Here is a 24,771-nt window from a genome sequence, read left to right as displayed (position 1 = left end):
CAGGGCGACCAAGGCTGTTTCTGTACCAAACCCTGGCCGAAAGCCCGATTGACATGGATCCAGATAATCAGTTTCATCCAAGAGAGCCTGGAGCTGGTGAGCGACCACACGCTCTAAAACCTTGCCCAGGAACGGAACATTTGCTACCGGTCTATAGTTGTCAAGATTTTCAGGGTCCAAGGAGGTTTTCTTTAGGAGCGGTCTCACCACCGCCTGTTTCAGGCAGGGTGGTACCACTCCCTCTCGTAAAGAGGCATTGATCACCTCCTTGGCCCATCCGGCTGTTCCGTTCCTGCTAGCTTTTATTAGCCATGAGGGGCAAGGATCCAGAGCAGAAGTGGTCGCCCGCACCTGTCCAAGCACCTTGTCCACGTCCTCGAGCTGAACCAACTGAAATTCATCCAATAAAACAGGACAGGACTGTGCTCCGGACACCTCATTAGGTTCAACTGCTACAATATTGGAGTCAAGGTCCCGGCGGATGTTTGCGATCTTATCTTGGAAGTGTCTCGCAAACTCATTACAGCGGGCTATTGATGGTATTATTGCGTTCTGAGGACCAGAGTGTAAAAGTCCCCGAACAACCTTATAAAGTTCCGCTGGGCGGTTAGAAGATGACTGAATGGAGGCAGCAAAGTACTGCTTCTTCGCTGCCCTCACCGCCTTCACATAGAGCTTGGTAGAGATCTTCACAAGTGCAAGACCACAGCCGTCGGGAGTTCGTCTCCATTTGCACTCAAGCCGTCTCCTTTCTTGCTTCATCACTCTTAGCTCCGGGGTAAACCACGGAGCCAATTGAGCTCTGCAGAGGAGAGGGCGCACCGGGGCGATCGTGTCAACTGCCCGGGTCATTTCCGTATTCCACAGATTGACCAGGGTTTCGACAGGAGCGTCAGTTTTATCAGCCGGAAAACTCCCCAGAGCCTTCTGAAAACCTTCAGGATTCATTAGTCTCCGGGGGCGGACCATCTTAATAGGTCCTCCACCCTTGCAGAGGGGAGAAAACATTGTGAGCCTACACCTCAATAGGCGATGATCTGTCCATGACAAAGGAATAGATGTAAAATCCCTCACTCCCAGATCACCATCCCCTGCTCCAGTAGCAAAAATTAAGTCTAGAGTGTGCCCCGAAATATGCGTAGGGCCAGTAACAAATTGAGACAGCCCCATGGCTGTCATGGAGGCCATGAAGTCCTGAGGCGCCCCAGACAAAGCGGTCTCGGCATTAATGTTGAGATCCCCCAATACCATAAATTTGGGGGATCGGAACACCAAACCCGAGACCACCTCCGTCAGCTCAGTTAGGGAGGCTGTTGGGCAGCAGGGTGGACAGTACACCAACAGTATTCCCAGTTTGTCTCGCTGGCCCAACGTAATATGGAGACACTCCAGACCATTAGCTACCTGGATAGGGTGCCTAATGAGAGGGATGGAACTTCTATAGACCACACCGATTCCCCCTCCCCGACCCTCGGATCTACCCAGATGCTGAACTGAGTACCCAGGTGGGCACAGCTGGGAGAGATTAATGCCTCCCAGATCGCTCACCCATGTCTCAGTAATAAACGCCAGATCGGCCGCCTCATCCACAATTAAATCATGGATGAGGGAAGCTTTATTATTTACCGATCTGGCATTAAGAAGCAGCAACTGGAGATCCGAGAGTTGGCTGATAGAACTACCAGCAATCCTGTGGATGTGGGGAGGACCGGAACACGGTACAGCCACCAATTGTCTGTGCCGAGTTCCCCTCAACCGGCATGTCCTCCTCACAACGCCATACCTCCCATTACCCATCACTACGCTAACAGGGGCCCCCTCTGGTCCCCCATCCCAATACCCTATCCTCCCACCCAGGCACATAATAAAATAAAATAAAAATAAAATAAAAATACACACACACTCACAACATACAGTCATACAAACATCCACTCATTCCATTCAGGTCTACACAACAACCACAGTCCCGTGCTCCATGCGCACCAACGCAGCTCTCAAACCGTTCTTCCCGGGAAAAGCGCCACCTGGAGCCTGGTCCTGCGAGGTGCCACGTGCAGAGCAGGAGCCCAAGAAGGAGAGAGCAGAGATGTTGACCAAGCAGCAGCAGCAAAGCAGACAGATGGCTCTCCCTCTTCCCTTGCAGGCACTGGATCTCCCAAGCCCCCTCAGCCAGCCGGCTTATATATCCCCTCCAGAGAAGGGACAGGTGGAACAGTATCAGGCACAGCTGGCTGAGTACCTGGAGCCTGGTCCTGCAAGGTGCCCACGTGCAGAGCAGGAGCCCAAGAAGGAGAGAGCAGAGATGTTGACCAAGCAGCAGCAGCAAAGCAGGCAGATGGCTCTCCCTCCCTGGGCGGTGATGGTCCTCTTCCCTTGCAGGCACTGGATCTCCATTGTAGCCATTGGTCACTGTATCCTCTGTAAATTTGTCTAATCTCCTTTTAAAGGATCCAGAATGCAGTAAACTATCTGCTAAACTTTATTAATGATGATGAATCAAGCCCATTATTGCTCAAGGCAAAGTCCCAACCTCGCAAGGAGAGCCAATGGCCAGTTTAGGTAAGCGGAGACTGTCCTGCACCTACGAAACCTTCACTGCCTGGGGTGATGCTCATACCTGGAGCCCTGATGGCTCACCATATGGGACCGAAAGCTGTGGGCTTCTCATTCTAGCCCAGAAGCCCCTAATTGTAGAGCACTGGCCTTTGACCCTGCTTGTAACATGCTTAGAATCCCCTTCAGATCTTTCTCCTCAACATGGGGTGAAGAAGACCCTCTCCATGAGCTGCAATACCATGTTCAGGAACAATGCCTTTTGCTGCTGGTTGAAAAGCAAGCAATGGTGAGGTCAGATAGCAACCCACAATTAAGGGAGGGTGGGCAATGATTTGGATGCCATGCACAACAAGGCCCTGTTTTTTATACTCACCTGTCACAGGGGAGCACAAATTAGGGATTTTGATGTCCACCTGAATGCATAGGCACACCCAGCTCATCTGCAGTTGAGGTTGGGGTGCGGTGAAAGCTTAATAATAATAGGGACAATCTCCTAGTTCAGAGGTGGGGAAGCTTTGGCCCTCCAAATGTTGCTGAACTACAACTCCCATCAGCCCCAGCAAGCATGGCCAATGGCCAGAGATGATGGTTGAATTTCAGTAACATCTGGATGGCCAAGATTCCCCACACCTGTCTTCATTGCTCATACCAGCAAGCAAACCTAACCTCACTTGGAAGCTTTTACTGGGACATTACTTGACCTGCTCTGGCCTGTTGGCACAAAAAGACCACTTTGCTTAGTTTCACAATAGTTCCTTCCTTTGGGCAGAGCAGGATGGTGGTATGTGCTGCAGGCCAACATCGTTCAGATGCCCAGTTTAACCTGATTTTGCAATCTTAATGCTCCACGTCTTTAAATGTGCTGTTTCAGTATCCTCTATCAAAGTCTATGACCTGTCTTAAAAAAGGTATTTTAATTTTTGCATGATTTTGCTATGTTGTGTAGTAATATTGTCAAGCCAACTTTGTGGGATCCCCCCCTTCCAAAGTTTTTAAAATGACTGAAAGGATTTGTGCTCTTAAACCAATTCTTAGGCTGTTTTTTTAAAAAAATACCACCCACTGGATTTGCTTCAGTATTGGCATAAAGAATAACAGGGTCTGTGGTTTCTCTCAATTTGTTTCACAGCCTCACTGCAGTTCCTGTTTTTAATAAAGATTAATGCAATGCTCAGTAGCATTTGGAAGTTGACTGGGAAGAATTAAACAAAACTGGTAGGGAGTCAGTAAATAGGAGATGCCTTGGGCAAGAGAATACGGTTTGTTAGAACAGAACAGATGGTAAGGAACAATACAAAAGGTGAAAGAAATAAAAGGAGTAGTGGGCACTAAGGGAAATAGATTGAATTTTAGCTGTTAAAAGCACTGAGTTTGTTAATGAATATATTATATCAAGTGAATAGGGAAAATATATACAAAGAGCTTGCGTCATTGTGAGAAGTGAAACAAAACGTGCCAATAAAAGGATAGGTAAGAGCTTTAAAAATAAACAGTGCAACAATGGAACATTAACAGTGAAGCTGCTTATTTTCATGCTTGCCTCAAGGCAAGAAAATTGGGAAACTTCCATTGTTCCCCTCTCATGGGCGAGGTACCAGTGTGAATTTGTGATGTCCCAGGAAAGCGGGTTGGTTTACCTTATTTACCGAGGACAACTTGTTCCAGCTTTTCTTTAAAGTGAAGTTTCAGCCTTCTGAATTTAGAACGGATTGCCCTATTTTGCAAATAGATTGCAACCAGATGCAATTAATTAGATCATAAAGTTCCTCCTTTTTTTCCCCTTGGAGCTGAGGAAGGAAAAGGAGACTGATGAAACATTTCTGAAGAGTTGGAATATGAGGATGTACAAGAAAGAAATTTGTAAGCCTTGATCACAAGGCTTGTGTTACCACACTGGATCAATCTAGCTCAGTCCTGGGTGCTCAGAACAGAACCTAAGGGTAAGATTTTGACTCTCCCTCTTAATGTTCCAGTGTAGCTACTAAACCTCTGGCCCTGAATTTTTAGTTATTTTATAATATAGCTTGGCTTTCATCCAGGGTTCTCGAGACAGCATATACTGTATTCTCTAGTAGTTTCCTGTCCAGGCACTGATAACCAGAACAGATTTGCTTAGCGTTATTAAGGTTGGTGCTTCATGTACCTTCATACCATGAGCAAAATGACAAATTTCTTAATATTTCATTTAGTAACCATAAGTTGACCTCTTCTCCAGAAACAGATCCAGTGTTTTGGAAAATCCAGTCTTCCATGTTCTTACTACCAGATTGGGAATCAGTCTGGGAAGAAGGGAATTGAATCATAGCATGGGAGGGCTTTATAGAAACTCCTTTGCTTGTTAGGAATCCAGAAAGGCTTCACACAACCATGTTTTTCTCATGACTTCAACTCTTCCCTGAGGTCTTTCAACAGGAAATGTGAAGCATGCAAGCCCCATTCTTTCCGTTTTCCTTTGTTCTGCTTTCCCCTGGGCTGAAGACAAAAGCAACGCACTAAAAGTCTTGCGTTTTGTCTCCGCTGCACCTGGTAAAGTTCAACCTGACCTAGATACATAACCACTTTTAACAAAGGTTTGAGATTCCCCTGCTCCTCTGTAAAGTAGCAAAGTCATCTCAAGACGCTGTACTGGTGCAGCTGCATGGGTTCAAAGCTAGTATCTCAGGCACATATTTCCTCACAAGAACCAACATGAAAAGCTTATTGCACTGGACATTTGTATGGGAATTGTAAAGTGTGTGTGTGTGTGCATGCTGAGCAAGCTACTTATTTATTAGATTTATATCTGCCCTTCCTCACAATAGGGAGGAGCTAAAAACCATTCAGCCAACTTAGAGACAATGGAAGCCCAGAACCTTGACCTACTATTATAATCTCTGCACTAGAATTCCAACAAACAGACAAGTGTAGCCGCTTGTAGGATGAAAATCTGATGCTTACCTTTAAAGCAGGTGGGGGGAATCTGCCATGCTGGCTGGAGCTGATTAGAGTTGCTATTGTTAGCCTATAACTAACTATTGTTAGTTATTAGTTGGTTATACATCCAAAGGGACCTGGATAGACTAGAAAATTGGGCTGAAATTAATAAAATGACATTCAATAAAGACAAATGCAAGATTCTGCATTTAGGCCACAAAAACAAAATGCATGGGTACAGGATGGGAAATACCCGGCTTAGCAGTAGTGCATGTGAGAAGGACCTTGGAATTGTAGTGGACCGCAAGTTAAACATGACCCAGCAGTGTGATGCTGCGGAAAAAAAGGCAAACGTGGTTTTGGGCTGCATAAACAGAGCTATAGTTTCCAGGTCGAGGGAAGTAATAGTCCCACTATATTCTGCATTAGTCAGGCCTCATCTGGAATACTGCATTCAGTTCTGGGCGCCTCATTTTAAGAAAGATATAGACAAGTTAGAGCGGGTTCAGAAGAGGGCGACGAGGATGATAGCCGGTATGGAGAACAAGTCTTATGAGGAAAGGTTGAAGGAACTTGGCACGTTCAGTCTGGTGAAGAGAAGGCTGAGGGGTGACATGATTGCACTCTTTAAGTACCTGAAGGGCTGTCACATAGAGGAGGGTACAGATTTGTTCTCTGCTGCCCCAGAGGGTAGGACTAGGTCTAATGGTTTTAAGTTGCAGGAGCATAGATTCAGATTGGACATTAGAAGGAACTTCTTGACTGTAAGGGCGGTTCGGCAATGGAACCGACTGCCTAGGAAGGTGGTGGATCCCCTTCGCTGGATGTCTTCAAGCAGAGGCTGGACAGCTATCTGTGGGAGATGCTCTAGCTGTGGATTCCCTGCTGTGAGCAGGGGGTTGGACTTGATGGCCTACAAGGCCCCTTCCAACTCTATGATTCTATAACAACTAACTATTGTTAGTTTTTTTAAAAAAAATAGAAAGATGGGATTCAAATGTGTGCAATAATATATATGTCCTTTAAATGTATTGTGTGGATGTAACCTATCTGCACCAGTGGAGAAACCCACATCTATAGATGTGGATATCAGTCTAATCGCATAGTTTGATTTTTCTGTAGATGTTATTTGGAGCCTTTCTGTTGTAACTATTCAGGTGACTCTTCCTGCCATATTTGTGTTAGATGGAGCTTAAGATCTTTTAACTGTTCCTCCCTTTAGATTCAAGAGTGTGCATCCATTTCCCTAATATACAAGTCACCCTGAAATGGTTCCATCCATAAATATGGTCAATCAGAAATTTCTAAGGCTTTGGATTTGCCTACTGCAGTTGAAACAAGGCGTGCCTATTGAAGTGGATCCTCAGTAAAATGACTAATCACAAATGAAGATTTAGAAGATAAAGAACTTTGCCAAAAACCTCAGATGCAAGAAAGAATGAGCTATTCTGATACTAAAACAAAACAAACTTATAAAAACAGGTTATTCTACCAGGGCTATGGCAACATCTCCTGCCTTCTGTACTAATACTGCTCTCTTAAACATTTGTAGGGCAGCTACCTGGTTGATGCCTAGCACCTTCACCAGGTATTACAAAAATAAATATGTACAGCTCAGCTGAAGCAGCTTTTGACCACAGAATGCTGCAGCAGTCTGGCTTAAATAATAAATTCTGTTCTAAAGTTCCTACAAGTATTGTTGGTAATTAATAACTAGCAATATTATTTATTTATTTTGACAGTTTGTATGCTGATTAATTACAATAATCCCTAAGCGCTGTACAATAAGCTTAACAAATACAATATCAGAAATGTCTTAAAATGCCTGCTGAAATAAAAAGGTATTAACTAGGTGCCGTTAAGTTCAACAGAGGAGCTTGTCTGATTTCAGCTGGGAGTTCCACAAAACTGGGCCCACAATACTGATTACAGCTCCTGCTGGATACAAGCCATGGGGAACCACTAACTGTGACTCTCCCGAACACCTCAATGATCTGGCAGGGATATAAGGATCCAGGTGGTCCTTGATATCCTATAACCTTGAAACTGCCCAGTAACATAAGGGCAGTCAGGGCAACTGTTTAAGCACTGGAGTTATGTGCTGGTGATTAGTCTGCCCCCATCAACAGTCTAGCTGCAGGATTTGGCACTAGATGGAGCCTCTGAACTAGGCCCAAGAGTAGCCCCCCATAGAGTGCATATGAGAAAGAACAGTAATAACAGCAAAGTTCCTCCTAATCGATTAACATGCTTTGTAGATGTACAAGTGTTTTGGTTTTACCCCAGTGGAATTGCTCTTGCTTAGGTTCAGTAGATAGATGGATAGATAGATGGATAGATAGATGGATAGATAGATGGATAGATAGATGGATAGATAGATGGATAGATAGATGGATAGATAGATGGATAGATAGATAGATTCTGCCTGGTGGAACGGCCTTGCAGCTGTTCCATCAACATTCTATACAAAAAAATAGAGATCTTGATATGAAATTGACAATGACCAGCTGTATCCTCAGACACCTACATCCTGGGCTTGATCCATCTCTTGGGCTTCCACCTGGCATTCCATAAGCATAGCACATAGAGTATCACTTTCAGCTCTAGTTCAAACACTGGTAGAAACAGCTGTGAAGTCTTAGATATGGTGACAGCTGGAATTGCATCTTCTTTGGGGTGGGAGCTGTTTCCATCTGAAAATGGACAAGTTATTTTCTTAGCAAACTTGCATGGCATCTCTCAACACACACCTGGCCTTCATCTTTGAATCCTAGCCTTCCCAATAGCAAAGTCACAATACACCTGCAAAATCAAGCACCTTAAAATGGCTAAAATATTTGTTCCAGGAAACATTTGTAAGATGCTAAAACCCAACAGAAATGTAAAATGGTTCTCTATGAGAGACTCCAGACCAGACTCTGGTTTTGCTTACATCTCAAAAGGTGATGTCATCCAATATCAACATTTTAAATATGGCGGATAGTAATCCGTGCTAGTTCTACTCAGAGTAGACCCATTAAGGCTAATGGACATGACAAACCTAGGTTAATTGATTCCAGTGGTCTATTTTGAATTGAAAACAACCCATTATATGGAAACAGATGCATGTAATTCCATGATTTTGTGTGTGGGTCCTGTCCCAAGCAACAATGAGCCTAGAGTGAAGTCTGGGGGAAGCAAATTATTTATTTTTATTACTATTACTATTGGGCTCCTTCTGGAAGGGTGGGATTTAAATTTAATACATAATATTAATTGAATTTATATCCTACCCTTCCTCCCAAAGGACCCAAAAAATGTCAGATCAAAGTTGATCAGTGAAGTGGAGAAGGTGACAAGAGCAAGGGATCAGCAGGCAGAGACTTAGCAGCAACTTAACAGATCAAGAACCTGGATCCAGTTCTTGGTTGACTCTGTTCCTGTGTCAACCATTGATGAGAGCATTTGTTCAGCCCAGATGCTAAAACTTACAACAATGGTAAGTAAGGTTCCATGGCAAGTGATCAGGGAACTGGGGCCAAAGCCCTATGAGAGGAGACTGAAAGAACTGGGCATGCTTAGCCTCGAGAAGAGAATACTGAGGGGAGACATGATAGCACTTTTCAAGTATTTGAAAGGTTGCCACACAGAGGAGGGCTGGGATCTCTTCTCAATCATCCCAGAGTGCAGGACATGGAATAATGGGCTCCAGTTACAAAAAGCCAGATTTCAGCTGAACATCAGGAAAAACATCCTAACTGTTAGAGCAGTACAACAATGGAACCAATGACCTAGGAAGGTGGTGGGCTCTCCAACAGTGGAGGCACTTAAGAGGCAGCTGGATAGGCACCTGTCGGGTATGCTTTAATTTGGATTCCTGAATTGAGCAGGAAGTTGGACTCGATGGCCTTATAGGCCCCTTCCAACTCTATGATTGTCTGAGTCTAAGCCATCATGGTTAAGTTTTACTTCCACTGTCAGAGGCAGTATGTCTCTGAATGCTGTTGCACTCGGGTTTTGCTTGCAGGCTTTCCATATGCATCTGGCTGGTCACTGTGAGAAGAGGATGTTGGACTAGATGGGACATTGTCTTGATCTAGCAAGTTCTTCTTATGTTCTTAACCTGCTCTTCACAGAATATTTTCAATCCCAGAGACAGAAACAGTAAAACAAAGTAAAAGATATATAGGGGAAAAATAACAATATACCAAAAATATAAAATCATAAAAAACAGCAACCCAGGTCCAATAAATAACAACAAAGTAACAGCTCCATCATAAGGCAAAGAAAGCCAAACTACAATGATGGCAAAAGTTAGAATATTCAGTTTAACCAAACACCTGGGTAAAAAAACAAACAGGACATTCAACAGACTGCACAACCCAGTGGTCAACAACTGTTCCCACTCCATCTCTCTCCTATGGCAGCACTGTCCCGCACAGAGAGGGCCCAACTCTGTGGAAATAGACTCTCACACTGTGCAGTGCTTTTGGGGGGAGGTTAAGAATGAGGTGCCAGTGCTCATATCTTGATAAAACTGCAGTGGGTGGCAGCACAAAATGGCTGCTACGGACATGGAATAAAAGAAGAGGCGATGGTACCCCGTACCGGTGAATATCATTGCAAAAAAAGCAACTTAACGTCTTTCACACACACACACCGCTTTCCAACCCATCCAGGCTCTCAGCCTAAGTAGTAAGACTAGTTGCCCACAAGTACCCTCACCAAGAATTTTCTACCCCTTTTTCACAGTAGCAATGGGGTGTGTGTGAAACACAGCAGAGAGAGACAGTGGCAATAAGCCTGCAATAAATTGCATGTTTGGTGACTGCACTGTATTTATAAACAAAAAAACGGTCTCCCTCCCTCAAAAGAAAAAAAGAATAATGGAACTGTACATGACATGTAGTTCTACACCAAAAGAACAAGAGATTCAGATCCCATTAGGCATGTATCTGGTTAGCTTTGAAAGTATAACATTGACAAGTTCAAAAGTTTACCTCCTTAACACAGAAAATATGGGCAAAGTCCACTAAAGTGACACTAATCTTATCTAAGCCAGTTTTTCCCCCACATGAAACTGAATGTAGAAAAGCAGGAATTTCCAGGTGATGCTAATCAAGACCCAGCAGAGAAGCAACTAGAAAGCATACAAATCAGCCCTCCAGTCTCCACAATGACAGTAAATCAGAACTGTATTTAGTTAGGCATCCTTTTGACACGGGAACCTGTTATATGTGCTACTGGTGTGATCTGTTGATTTTTGTTTTAGCCCAAAATTTGAATTCAAATGTGGATTTTAAACATTTCTTTCAGATTTTGAAATTTGATTTGCATTTCATCCTGTGAATATAATGATCAGTTGGTGACAACAAGCCAGTCTCCTGTTTTCTGTGCAGACTCACCACTAATTATGTTGTTGAGCTAGGAGAATGAAAATACTTTGGCATGTTCTGTGTTGCTTCTGAAGCCTCATTGTTTCCTCTTTGTGTGAGATTTTCTTAGCAAAGGAGGAATAAGAAGCTAAAATTAAGTCCCATCCTTAATCTTCTTTATTTTAGAGCAAGCTTATCCTGTCTCTACAAGCTTCCCATGGGTATGAATTTCATGGGTTAAACTAAGTGCATACTGAATTTTTGTCTAAAGATATCTCTCATATTCTTCTGCAGTAGAGTCTTCTTAACATGGTTAGAATATTTTTCCTGTGGCAGATTAAATATAGACAGTTCAGCAATCATCCCACCGTTTGGCTTGTATATTAATGGCAATATAGCAACTAGGCTGACAAATGACATACATAGTGAAATGTTGCCAATTGCCAGTGTTGAACTAGAGTGCAGATGCAATGTATTTGAGTCACTAAAACAAAGATTAGTGGCATACCCATTGGTGAAAAGTTGTATAAATTGACACAACTGGAGCCATTTGTGTGCTTCCTCACCAGATTTAACAGATGCAAAATGGTGCTTGTTGACATAAATTTACTGCACTGTGTCTTGTTTGTTTACTTCACGCTGCTTTGTGCTCTATCATGGCTGCAGAGTCAATTTTAGGGGGAAAACGCTTCAGTGTTTTGGCTTTTTCTAACAAAAAGGCATTTTGTAAATGTTCAGTATCCATAGCATCTCAATGCCACATATTAGTGAGTCCCTGATTATAAGGCTGATTACTTAATTAGGATGTTTCTAATGTTCAAGAACTGGAGCAAGAGCATCTAAAGGAAGTTACTTAGTAAGAAGAGCTTTAACAAATACAGATTTGCATAAAATATCAAGATCTAAAACTAGAAATTGGTGTTGGGTGTGTGTGTCCTTATGCAAGAATCGTATTTGATGCAGTTATTGGAATAATTCCATTCTGTAGAAGAGTTTGACTGCAAACATCTAAGGCCCACATTCCTAAATGTACTACTCATTAAAGGGATAAGTGAATCTTAACAAGGATGAGTTCATACTGGACTAAAACTTCCATTTTTGAAAGTTGTAACTGCTATGACAATTCTTTTTCATATGCTTTAGATCTTAGTGATGAGAGTGATGAAACCTCACATGCACATGCATGCTTGCTAATCCATTTAAATTCCAAACAGACAGATATGGGAAGTGACCCTGTGGGAACTAGGGAAGGCCTCTGTGGGCTCTGGCAACCCCTACAATATGGACTAAATGTATGTCATTTTCCATTGCTTGGTATCTGTAAGGCTTTCTTTTCCCAGTCCTTCTATGAAGATTTACAGGGGTAGCCTACCCTATTATGGAAATGATTTCTTACTCTCCAGGGAATGGATGAAAAGCAAAGAGCAAGCCTTGGGCCTTGCTCAGTTTGAATGATAACCAAGGCAGCAAAAATACAATAGTTCTGTGTTGTGCCAGCAGAGGAAATATCTTCTCCGTAATTGACTTGCAATGATTGTTCTCACAGTGCAACTGCACCAGTGCAGATTTCTATACATTTTGCCATGCTTTTAATATTTTGGTTCATATATCATGAAGAATTATTCAACGGGAAGTCCCAGATTTGGCAGCCACAACCTAATGCTCACTGTTTTAGAGCTTAATAGGAGACTTAGGCTGTAACCCCTAACCACACTTACTTGGGAGTAAGCTGCATTGAATTCAGTAGGATTCACTTAAATACACAGGGTTAGGATTGCGCTGTTAATATTTCAAAATAGCAACTGTAAAATGGTATGAGCAGAACCCTGAATCTCAGTGCCCCCAACCCAACGTCCTGACATGCTCCAAAAGGATACTGTGATCAGTATCAAAAGCTGCAGAGAGATCAAAGAGAAACAGCAGGGTTGCACTTCCCCATCTCTCTCTTCACAGATATCAGCCAGAGTGACCAAGGCAGTTTCAGTGCCATGGCCAGGCCTGAAGCAAGACTGGTACAAATCAAAGTAATCACTTTCCTCCAAGCATGCTTGAAGCTGCACCACAACCATCTTCTTGAGTACCTTGCCCCCAAAGGATATATTTGCCACTGGGCAATATTTAATATTTCTGGCTCCAGGGAAGTCCTCTTAAGGAGGAGATGCACCACTACCTTCTTCAAGGCAGGGATGGTTGGGGTTTTCCCCTTTCTAACCCTGGTGAAAAGAGGTAACGCGGACCATTAATTACATCAAACTGGTACCACTTGGTAGAGATCACCTATCTGCATCTTAAAATATTCAGTCTATACAGTATTTCCCAAAAGACATTCATTGTTTCATCAGTGTACCTTATGAAGAAATTATTGGCCCCGGAAAAGTTGCTCATAACTGTTCCACAGAGCAGTTGCTTCAACCAGAGCAAAACAGATAGGTGGAGAGTCTGTGAGTATGCCTTTCTCCCCCTTACATCCTTGCTATGGAGAAGGTGGTGGGTCAGTGAACCAGCACTTTAGCTTGTGAGGATTTATCAGCTAAGCAAAAAAAATGATCTTAACATCCTATTTTGGGTGAGCAAATCTGTCAATTCCAGTTTCTCTTAATTTCTCACATTTTCCATCTTAAATTTACATTTCCACATCCATGTGTGTTTTTAGAAGGTACCCATGAAAATTCATCAGCATGTTAGTGCACATTTTTCCTAATATACACATTTTTGTATGCAATATTGCCCAATATAGTTTCTCCCACATAGCAGATTTTTGTATGTTATTTTCACTGATATATGTATTTTCTTGCACACTTTAGTATATGTATTTTGTACACATTGCTTGGCTGGGGAACTGCATTGCAAAATTTGGAAAACTGTGAATTTCAAAGGATGGCTGTGTTCTGGTTCGCAGATGGTTTCAGAAAGCGTACATTAGGTAAAGTTGCTTTTAAATGTGAAATGAATCAAATTTCTCCCCCATGCCTAGTTAGCAGTGACAATTTGTGTTGGAAGAGATGACTGTGAGCTGACTGCAGTCACGTAGTGTGGACAAGCAACATGCTGTAGTCAACTGTGACAGCCTCTACTGATGAACACTCAGTGAAGGATTTAGGCAGCCTAAATGGGACATTTGTGAATAAAGTGTGAATTCCAGGACAGACAGACGTCACTCCAAACTTGATGATAAACAAGAGAATTGGATTGGAAATCCTTATTACAAAAATGTGTTAGTGTTATGTTTAGTTAAATAAACCCAAAATAGTTCTTGGTCATGTTCACAAATTTGCATATTAACTTATTTTTTTCTTTCTTGTAAGCTGCTCTAAATACTTACTGTAGAGCAGCAGGTTAAAAATACTAAATAACAAAGTGACAATAAGACTATTTTGGAAATGCTATACTTTTTGTAAGACATCCAGATAGCCAACCCTTTTCTAACTTATGACAAGTATTTTGACATAGGCTCCTGGATTATGGGCTTGCTTCTAAGCAATTAAAAATCACAGAATTCAATGGGACTCATTCCCAGAGTAAAGGGTGTATCCAACAAATCCAGCTAAGCTCTACTGAGAGTAGACCCAATGAAGTTAATGAACACAAGTTAGTCATCTCCATTAACATCAATGAATCTACTCTAGTATTGGATACAACTGTGTATATGCACATAGGCCTGAACAAGACTTTCTCAAGGGGTGGGGGCAAAATAAAACACTGGACGGTGGCAGCTGGGTGTGTGTGTGAAGTAAGCTACTTTTCCAGAAAAAAATGACAGGAATAGTGCCAGCACATTTTGTCTTATATCTCAGATTCTACAAATGCTAGAAACACTGGGTGGTATTCCAACTAAGAGCAGACCCATTGAAAAATGGATGAACCGAAGTTGTTGTTATTATTATTATTATTAATAATAATAATTTTCCAGAAAAGTGAACTCAAAGCCAGTTACATAACAAACATTAAAAGCAAGTGCAAAAGCAATCTAAAAGGCCAGGCAATTATATATTTGTTGTTATGTGCCTTCAAGTCGATTATGACTTATGGCGACCCTATGAATCAGTGACCTCCAAGAGCATCTATCATAAACCACCCTGTTCAGATCTTGTAAATTCAGTTCTGTGGCTTTCTTTATGGAATCAATCCATCTCTTGTTTGGCCTTTCTCTTTTTCTACTCCCTTCTGTTTTTCCCAGCATTATTGTCTTTTCTAGTGAATCATGTCTTCTCATGATGTGTCCAAAGTATAACCTCAGTTTCATCATTTTAGCTTCTAGTGATAGTTCTGGTTTAATTTGTTCTATGACACAATTATTTGTTTTTTTCGCAGTCCATGGTATGTGCAAAGCTCTCCTCCAACACCGCATTTCAAATGCGTTGATTTTTCTCTTATCTGTTTTTTTTACTGTCCAACTTTTGCATCCATACATAGAGATCGGGAATACCATGGTCTGAATGATCCTGACTTTGGTGTTCAATGATACATCTTTGCATTTGAGGGCCTTTTCTAGTTCTCTCATAGCTGCCCTCCCCAGTCCTAGCCTTCTTCTGATTTCTTGACTATTGTCTCCATTTTGGTTAATGACTGTGCCGAGGTATTGATAATCCTTGCAAGTTCAATGTCCCCATTGTCAACTTTAAAGTTACATATAAATAAAAGAGCAGGTCCAGCTGAACCCCATCCCACTAAAAGATAAGAAGAAAACTTAGGTCTAAAGGCCTGGGTCAATAAAAATGATTGTGCCTGGTACCCAAAAACTAATAGAGCCGATGTCATCAATTCCTCTTTCAACAAGCCTTTTAGGTTGAGACCTATCCCAGTCTGCGTCTGTGTTAGAATTGCTTAATAATGTTTTTAATAATGTTTTTAACCCTTTTAAAAAGTTTTTTTAAAATGTTTTTTAATGCTGTTTTGTTTTAATGTATTTTAAGATCTGTTTTTATGATGTTTTAAAGTGTTTTTAGCACTTTGCCGCCCTGGGCTCCTGCTGGGAGGAAGGGCGGGATACAAATTAAATAATAAATAAGAATAAATAAATAAAATACAGGATACAACCCTTGTTCTTTTTTTAAAATTAAAGATGGGAATTTTTAATTTAAAACTTCTCCCCCCCCATGGATGCTCATGTATATGCAGCTTCAGTAGTAGAAATTATTATGGCACAATCCTAATCAGGTCTCCACAGAATTAAGCACTATTGAATTCATTTGGGCTTACTCCCAGGTAAGTAGAGTTAGGACAACATCCTAAGAGCACCTGTACTATCCATGTCTACTCAGAAGCAAGCCCTATTTAGTCTATTGGGGCTTACTTCGAAGTATGAGGGATTAGGACTGGAGCCTAAGAGCACAATCCTAGCCATGTGCCCACTCAGAAGCAAGCCTTATTGTACGCCACTGTGGTGTAGTGGTAAGAGTGCCGGACTATGACCTGGGAGACCCAGGTTTGAATCCCCCACGCAGCCATAAAGCTCACTGGGTGACCATGGGCCAGTCACTGCCTCACCACCTAAGGTACCTCACTGAGTTGTTGTGAGGTTAAAAAGGGGGGGGGTACACCACCTTGAGCTCCTTGGAGGAAAGGTGGGATATAAATAAATAAATAAGGCTTACTCCCAGCTAAGTGGGTTCGAATCCACTCAGCCATGAAGCGCGCTGCCTGACCTTGGGCCAGTCATTGCCTCTCAACTCAACCAGCTTCACAAGGTTGTCGTGAGGATAAAATGGGGATGAGAAGACCCACATAAGCCACCACCTTAAGCTCCTTGGGAGGAAAGGTGGGATGCAAACGGAAGGGATACAAATAAATAAGTAAATGGCGCTTAGTCCCAGGTAAGTGGGGGGTACGTAGGCAGTCTAAGAGCACCATTTCTAACCGAGCCCTATTGAACCCAAAGGGCCTTACTCCTACCAGGTACGCGGGGTTAGGATCGCATTTGCAGCACCCTTTATGGATTTAATCCTGAGAGGGAAGAGCGGACCGACCGACCCCAGTATCTCTCTCCCGGGAGAAGGGTGTGAGCGAGGGAGGGAAACTGTGAGAGAAGCGGCGTGTTCTCCGCCTACCCCGCTGCCTCCTCCCCCTTCCTCGCCTCCTCCCGGCGGCTACCCAGAGTGCTTGTAGCCACGACCAGGCAGGCGCAGGGAAAAGGGCCTCGACCGGTATGACTGGCAACGACGTCGTCCTTCGGGTCTGACTGCGCCAGAGAAGGACGGCGGCGCGAAGCTTCGACTGGTGGTTGCGCAGCAGCGGCAGGAGCAGCAGCACCTACTCCAGGGGCCCGGCTGAGGAAGCGGCGGCAGCGGCGCGGCCCAGCATGCGAGTGTGAGATGCTTCCTCGGGCGGCAGCGGCGGCGGCGGCTCCCCATTGGCCCCAGGTGGCTTCGGCGGCCCCCGTGTCTTGGATGCGCCTCTGGAGCCGGCGCTTGGCCCTCCACAAACATTTCTATAGGACTCATTCGCCTTGCTGAGGAAGGAAAAACAAACATACATTTTTAAAACCTCTCTCAAACACACAGAAAGAGAAAGCAAGGCAGGCCGAGGCCTAGCTTTAAAAAAAAAAATCATCTCCCAAGCGACCGTTAGTTCCTGCAGCTTTTCCGCACTCGCCTTTTCCGTTCCCCACGCCCGGCCCCCCGTTAGGCCCATGGAGCCCGCCGGCCGAGCCCCGCCGCTCAGCGCCACCCAGTTGGGTCGCCTGCGGGATGAGCATGGAAAGGTAAACGGGGATGGGGCCGTGAGGAAACGGAGTTGCGTACGGGCAAATAAAAGCCGCCTTCTGTGGTGGTTTGAGGCCCGGCGGCGCCTAATACTTGGTCGCGAGAGAGCCTCGGAGGGGAAGGGGCGCCTGGTGAGGTAAAGGGGGTCTGGTCTTGTGGGAGAAGAAGGGGGCGATGGGTGGTCGTCGTCGACGTGGGTCGAAGGGTGGCTGGAAGGAACGGGGAGGGTGACCATGTCAGGGTGTGTGTTATGCCTGCTTGGTTTATGGTAGCGCAAGGGGCTGGCTTGTTTTTAAGGAGGCCTTTTCCCCATCTCCTGGGTGTGATAAAGCAGGGGGTTCCCAAACAGTGGCCCATTGACCAGCAGCGGCCCGTGAGCCTCCTTCAGTGTGTCTGGGGGACACACACACACACACACGTGCCATTTGAATTCTTGGGAAACTATGGAATTCAAATTGTAATACTGGTGAAATATGTAGAATTGAAAGGCATGCACCCTGATGAGGTGCACCTGGCGCCGACGCTACTATCTTTTCGGCGCCAGGTGAAAACCTTTTTATACTCCCAGGCATTTTAAAGTGTATTTTAAACAGCATTTCCGTATTTTGGATGTTGTTTGGTTCGTTATTTATTATTATTATTATTATTATTATTATTATTATTATTATTATTATTTATTGTATTTATATATTGTGCTTGTTTTTATCTTTTTGTACACCGCCCAGAGAGCCTTCGGGTTTAGGGCGGTATATAAATTAAACTAAATAAATAAACTAAATAAATGCATCCACTACAGCACCTTACAATTGTTACACCAAGCAGGAAAAAAAAAATAAGGCTGCAATCTGAAACGTCTACTCGGAAGTAAACCCCATTGGGTTCAATGGGACTTACTCCCAGGTAAGTGTGTACTGGGTTGCAGCCTAAGTGGTCCGCCAAGACCCTAAGCAATTTTCAAGTGGTCTATGGAGAGCAAAGTTTGGGACCCACCCTGTTTTCTGTTACGTTGTTTTTAACTTTTAATTATGTGTTTTAAAATTATTGTAACCTGCCCTGGGACTTCTGGGTGAAGGACGGGTAATAAATTCTAATAATAATAATAATAATAATCACTTTGGTAGAGATTTGATTGTTTTTTCTGTGTGTGAGAGACCCTTAACCTCACTGCATCTTTCTGCTAGGTATGGAAGAAGGGGGGGGGCTTCTGTTTTCTGGTAGCCTATTTGGTTTCTGCGCTTGGTGCAGTCACCTGCTCTCTGTGTGCATTCAGTTCCTTGTCTTCAGCTAGGGCTTAACTTTAAGTCTGGAATAGATGCGCTCAAATTGCGCTGTAAGTAAGGGTGCATACAAAAAAAATCTTCAAATCACTGTTATTTATTCTCCCCCCCAAAGTTTGGCATCATAGGCACACTTGTTTGCGTGTAAGCCCACAGAAATCAGTGGAACTTACTTCCAAGCACATGGTTTGTTTATTACAATGATATCACCATCTTTCCTCCAAAGCAGCATATATTCTACTCTTCTTCATCCATTTAATACTTGCAGCATCTCTGCGAGTTTGATGTCTGATTGGGTAGTTAAATCTGGGTATCCCCAGGCCTAGCCTGGCACTATAGCCACTATATCTCATTGCATAGGATCACACTGTAGAGTTTCAAGCTCTCCCCTGTCCTTGATCTCAGGATGATAAAAGGCACATCATGTTTTTAATGGAGTGCATTCTAATGTATTTTAACACAAGTTAGTTGCCCCTTATAATTCTCAGTGTCTGTTACATCTACAGCAGTGGTTCCCAGCCTTTATGAGCACAGGACCCCCTTTATAAGCTGAAAAAAAATTGTGACCCCCTCCCTCCAGGGAGGCAGGCTGGCTGCCAAGAAGGAAGGGGGAAAGCAGCCTTTCTTTGCAGGCTTGCTTCTTTTTGCTTCAGAAAAAGCCCTCTCCTCTCATTCTAAGTAAGGGCATTGCCAGTAGCGGCAGTGCAAGCAGACAGGAATCAGTGATAGTAATCCCCTCTTCTTCCTGGTAGCTCCACCCTCAGCCTCCTTTGGCATCTGCCATGTATTTTATAGGCAGATGTTTGCCCTTAGTGCGCCTGAAAGACGCTCTGGCGCTTCAGCAAAAGGCTTCCCCTCTTGTTTGGAGCAAGGGGAAGGTGTCATCTGCAGCGGCAGCGGAAAGCAGACAGTGTAGAAGGAGTGAAGACTTTTTTAAAAAAATTAATAAATTCATTTCTTTACTGTTCACGGCCCCCTCTGGATTACTTCATGGCCCCCCTGGGGGTCCCGGCCCCCAGGTTGGGAACCACTGATCTACAGTGTAATCCTGTGCATGTTGACACAGAACTAAGTTCTGCTAAGCTAGCTCCTAGTAAGTGCACATAGTATTGCAGCCTTACTTCAGAGCACTTAACTCAGATTAGTTATCTCTCAACTATCTCCAACTATCTTCCCTGCTACACATCTATTGTACTTAAAACCATCTGCAGGTGATACAGGTAAGTTATTCTTCAGCCTCCTTTATCCATAATGTGGTATTTGTAAACACCTTGATGTACACTTAATGCAAGTTGCCCCTTTACCTATACTGTTTTACTCACAATTATTGAAGGATGAATCCTCCACATCCCTTTTCATTGCCTGTTTGTTTGTAATTGTATGGAATGAGGAATGCTTGCACTAGTCTTTCCACATACTTTAACATGTTGTGTGAGAGTGTGATGTGTTACAGGGGACAGAATGTCTGCTTTTAGGGTTAGGGACAGAAAATGACCTTGAATAAGCTACAAGGACTTGATAGTTCCCTTTTCCAGAATAAATGTTTTGGCTAGAATAGTGAAAGAACAGTGTTGCCTGCGATGACTATTTCTCTGAGTGTATATGTGCATATATTGGAAGACAAGGATCCTTCACTTTCAGTTTTGAATGATCCAAGGTATAGAGCAAAGGTATATGGCTGTTGAGGATGACTGTTTTCTGGTATATTATAGGGTGGCGGCGGAGTTGGGCTGGTAAGCTAAACTCTGCATTACTACAGTAGGGCCCCACTCATATGGCGGGTTACATTCCGGACCCCTGCTGAAAAGCGGAACTCGTTGAAAAGAATAGTGCGCGATGCCCGAAAACCACCATAAAAGCGGAACAAGCGCTGTATGAGTGAGGCTTTAGTGTAATTGCATCTATTTGAGACCGCTGCATTAGCAAAATGCCGTAAAGTGGGGCCCTACTGTACTTCTAATATCAAACTCTGGTGGTGAGTGCTGATGTAAATGGAGTCAAAACAGACCCACTGAAATGAGGAGGTATTAGGCTTGGGAGAATCTCAGGTTTACAGAAACAGGATAACCAAACCACTAAAACAGCCCAATGAGGACTGAGCATGCCATGGAATGCTGCCATTTGGGAAAGAGAAACTAAAAAAAGGGGGGAGGTAAACTGTTGGATGGTTAATGTATTTTAGAGGAAGACATGGCTGTCCAGCTGGACCCCTGAATAGGAACACTCCTGTTCTAAAATGAAGGTACACAGCAGTATTTTGTTGCCAATCCCACATGTTAGTCTTAGGAGAAAAACAGAACTGGACCATGAAGGTAAACTGACCACAGTTGTCCTCAGGCAGGACAGAATGGAAGCCTTGTGCTTATTGTGGGCAACTACTCATGACATGCAACATGTGGTGAAGGTATGAATGGACCACCACATGTGGGAAAAGGCTGAAAAATCAGATCACATGTTACAAGTTACTTTGGTTCATACATTCAGTGGGAGGTTGGAAAAGTGGTGCAAGCCATTCCACACCATTGCACAACCTTGGCTGTACATTGAGCCATCCATGTGATCATCAGTCATTGTCCAGACCTGGTTCTTATGATCTTTCCCCTGCCTTTTTTGGATGGAATAAATATCGTTAATTGGGCCTCCGCGTGACTAGCCACTCATACAGAAAGTGTGACTAGAAGTTAATTGTGTGATGGAGGAAAAGGGTTCACCTCCACCAGGTGAACTGAAGCTTGTGGTTGTTTTTTTGTTTTGTCTGTATTGTCTGCATGTGTATGCACAAGCACTGAAAAGTAATAAGCAGGGCACAGTAGGTTTCTCTGTGTCAGAGATCTTTGAATCCTTTGCATGTTGGAATTTGAGGTTTTTGAACTTGCCATAACTTGCCAACAGGGCTATAGACACCAGGCCAGTGTGGAAGAATGCAGCAGAAATAATGGCAGCATTAGCAGATGACATACTGTAGTCTTGTTTCCTGCTATTGTGCCACTTTGTTTCATTCTCCGGAACACAAGCACTCATGGTATAGGAGGTGAACAGAACACAGTGCTTCGTTGTGCTTCGTGTCTATGAGCTGCTGTTCGGCTGGGATCAAAATGCTTGACTGATCTTTTTCTTTTTTGCATAGCACTGAGGATTGGAGGCCTAGTTTTCTCTGGGAAAGTTTAATTTGTCTTGCAGAGAGGGACTCTGCTTGTTCCCACACTTGCTGTCAGACATTCTTTGCTGATTCAGTTTGCACAAATAAGGGTGGAAGAAGCCCTTTCTGAAATGTGGTAGTTATCATATTTCAGATTAATCGTCAAGATCTGATTCTGACATAATTGGAGCTATTTTGTTCTGACCTAGTTTAAAATGTTAACAATATTAATATATAGTTATCAAAGTTGAAGTTGACATCACTTGGAAATTAGATTCGAAATGCATATATTTTCATGTAAATGTATTTTTTACATGACTGTGACAGTAGACTGACTTGTAGGCCACAATGCTAAAACATACGTGCACTTGTTGTAACCTAAATAAATGTTCAAGACAGTATGAAAATTATGGTGGAATTGCAGTACTGAAAATGGCTACAAATTGTTACTTGACATAAGCATTAATTAGACAAGAGCAACAAGAACCCCAGAGAGCTGAGAAGAGGGTTTAACATTGTGTCCACTCAGCACTCCCTTAGCTGACCCACCACCTAACTCTGGAAGTTGCTTTTCCATTTGGTCTCAGTAAAGCACATCCATCCCCTGAGTGATGGTTATACCTGCATTTGCCTTGGTCTTGCCACAGGCCCTGTAAATGCAGAAGCTGCGGCAGGGACCAGATAGCTGGAGAATGTCTTTAAACCTTGTGTTCCCTCTGTGTTACTCTTAACTCACCTTAGTGGTGGGATAGCTAATAGCTATCTATTGGTTCTATAATCTTTTTATAAACTGCTTTGGCGATTATTTAGATTGAAAGGCAAGGTATAAATCTCTTAAAATAGATAATGGGGAAAAACAAAAGGATTCAGCAACTTTTTCACCTCAATTATATAGATATATAATAAATAAATAAAGGAAACACAAACTATTACCTTAAGTTCTTGGGCCTACTGAAACATGAATGGTCTGACTTTTCACTCGAGTTCTATCCTAACTCAAAATCACTAATATGCTATTTTTGTGTTTTATTTCTTTTATATCAAATCACTTCAGAATCACTTAAGGAAAGGTTTCCCATATGTTTACTGCTGCACCATCTGGGCTGTTTTCAGGTCATTACAATCTGTTGTGTAAATAAGTGCCATAATATGTAGCAAATGTGCATCGTTTTCTCAAAAATGTTGGGACCGTTATATAGAGGAATGGAGTAAAATTAAACTTGATCCAAAACTTGGAGTGATTCTTACTCCTTCCTATCTTTCCTCTGGAAATGATGCCTGTAATTATTTGATGACTTGAAGGTAATGTATATGAATAGATTTCAGCGAAAAGTGTAGTGCTTGAGGTGCTGTCAGGTGCTGTAAGTTGAACTGGATTTCATATGGCTCTTATTCACACATGCAAGCTATTATCTTTGCTTGCAATAATAAAGTGGTTAACACAAGTGTGAAGCAGCTCTTGGAAAAGAAGCCAGAGTAGAGCATAAATAAAATTAGGTTATTGTTTCAAAAGAAGAATGTCACTAAAATTAATGGTTGTTGTGTTACTGTCACTAAAGTGAATTATGAGCACCTAAAATTAGTTGTGGGGGCACTTTTATACACTTTGAGCATGTCCTGTTTAAGGACAAGCATGCAGAAGGCATATCGGAGATTTGTTGCTTTCAGGCTTCTAAACATTCTAGCAGATTCTGGATTGGACAGCAGTTCTCTGTGTACCCCATGACAGCTTTCACCAACCTGCTGCCCTCCAGATGTTTTGAACTGCAGCTCCCACAGTTGCACAGCCATTGGGGGAGCATGGTATAGTATTTGCCTATTCTAATAGAATGGAACTGATACCAGTCTTAAAATGGGCTGCAACCTCTTACTGGAGAGTTTGTGGTGTTCAGCTTGAATTGTTTTTTTTTTAAGTATTGCTTGCCTACCCGAAAGACCAGGGGTTAATTTGTAGTGAGGATAGTTAGGCAAAGCTATTATATGTAATTTTCACTGTTGGGCTCAGAGATGGAAACACATTATTAGAGAACATCTAGTAATGACATCAACCTGAGAGTACCTGTCCTTCTAAAAGTTGCATGTTGCTGCAGAGACAAACTTGGGAGAGTTGCTTGAGTGCTTGGAACATCAAGTTCACTTGTTCGCACACAAATTGTAGGGCCCCTCTTACCGGCGCTTCGCATTCCGGCGTTCCGCTAATGCGGCGGCGGGAAATTCCCCTTTTAAAAGCCGATTTTCGTGACATTTTCGCGCGACGGCCCCATTATAGTCTATGGGTTCCACTTTACAGCGATTTCCGCTTTACAGCAGGGGCCTGGTCCCTAACCCGCCGTATAAGCAGGGCCTTACTGTACTTCTAAGATCAGAGGCCTGTCGATCCCCAGATTTGCTAAACTATTGATTTATACACACTGCATTTTTCAATGATGAACAGAGGAGCTAGATGAACAGTCAGTTTTATAGGGCTGTCATTGGTATGTGTAGCTATACATTTTTCCGTACTTAATTTTTCGCATTTAATTTTTTTTAAAGGATTTGACAAAATAGGACAACATTTATCAAGAATAATTTATCAAGAATAAAAATGATTAAGTATAAATTAGTTCTCTTTGGAATTTTTAATCATACACAATCCAGTACTATGTTTACTTAGCAAGAGCTGTTGGTCCAATTCAGATATAACATAAACCATGGGTTTATTCGTGCATTGGCTACTGATAGTATGTAGCACCTGTGTTAAGAGAGCGGCATTGCTGCCAGTATGCTACTGAGCTATCTTCTTCTCATTAGAATATAAATCTTTAAACAACCTGAAACTGGTGTACTTAAAA

The 24,771-nt window shown here is 42.9% G+C and overlaps 1 protein-coding gene and 2 long non-coding RNA genes across 5 annotated transcripts in view; 2 read left to right on the top strand and 1 right to left on the bottom strand.

Moving 5' to 3' along the window:
* The first annotated feature begins 3,342 nt into the window (after positions 1-3,342).
* On the top strand, positions 3,343-7,318 carry LOC133369174 (uncharacterized). The gene is made up of 3 exons (XR_009758837.1): positions 3,343-3,464; positions 4,344-4,496; positions 6,692-7,318. It is a non-coding gene; the product is annotated as an uncharacterized LOC133369174 (long non-coding RNA).
* On the bottom strand, positions 7,180-17,260 carry LOC133369173 (uncharacterized). The gene is made up of 2 exons (XR_009758836.1): positions 16,716-17,260; positions 7,180-8,162 (listed from the first exon to the last, which is right to left on the bottom strand). It is a non-coding gene; the product is annotated as an uncharacterized LOC133369173 (long non-coding RNA).
* URI1 (URI1 prefoldin like chaperone) overlaps positions 16,542-24,771 on the top strand; it is a 56,091-nt gene continuing 47,861 nt past the window's right edge. The window contains exon 1 of one of the 3 annotated variants that reach the window (XM_061594152.1): positions 16,542-16,636. In XM_061594152.1, coding sequence (XP_061450136.1) covers positions 16,620-16,636 — 17 coding nt within the window. In that variant the 5' untranslated portion in view covers positions 16,542-16,619. Of the gene's footprint in view, positions 16,637-16,802; positions 17,524-24,771 lie in introns of those variants that run through there. The other 2 variants (XM_061594153.1, XM_061594151.1) reach the window with 2 other exon arrangements.

The sequence above is a fragment of the Rhineura floridana genome, chromosome 13, assembly GCF_030035675.1.
Source record: "Rhineura floridana isolate rRhiFlo1 chromosome 13, rRhiFlo1.hap2, whole genome shotgun sequence".
NCBI classification, from domain to species: Eukaryota; Metazoa; Chordata; class Lepidosauria; order Squamata; family Rhineuridae; genus Rhineura; species Rhineura floridana.
Note: the sequence above shows the minus strand (reverse complement) of the source record. Positions and strands in the feature narration are given on the sequence as shown.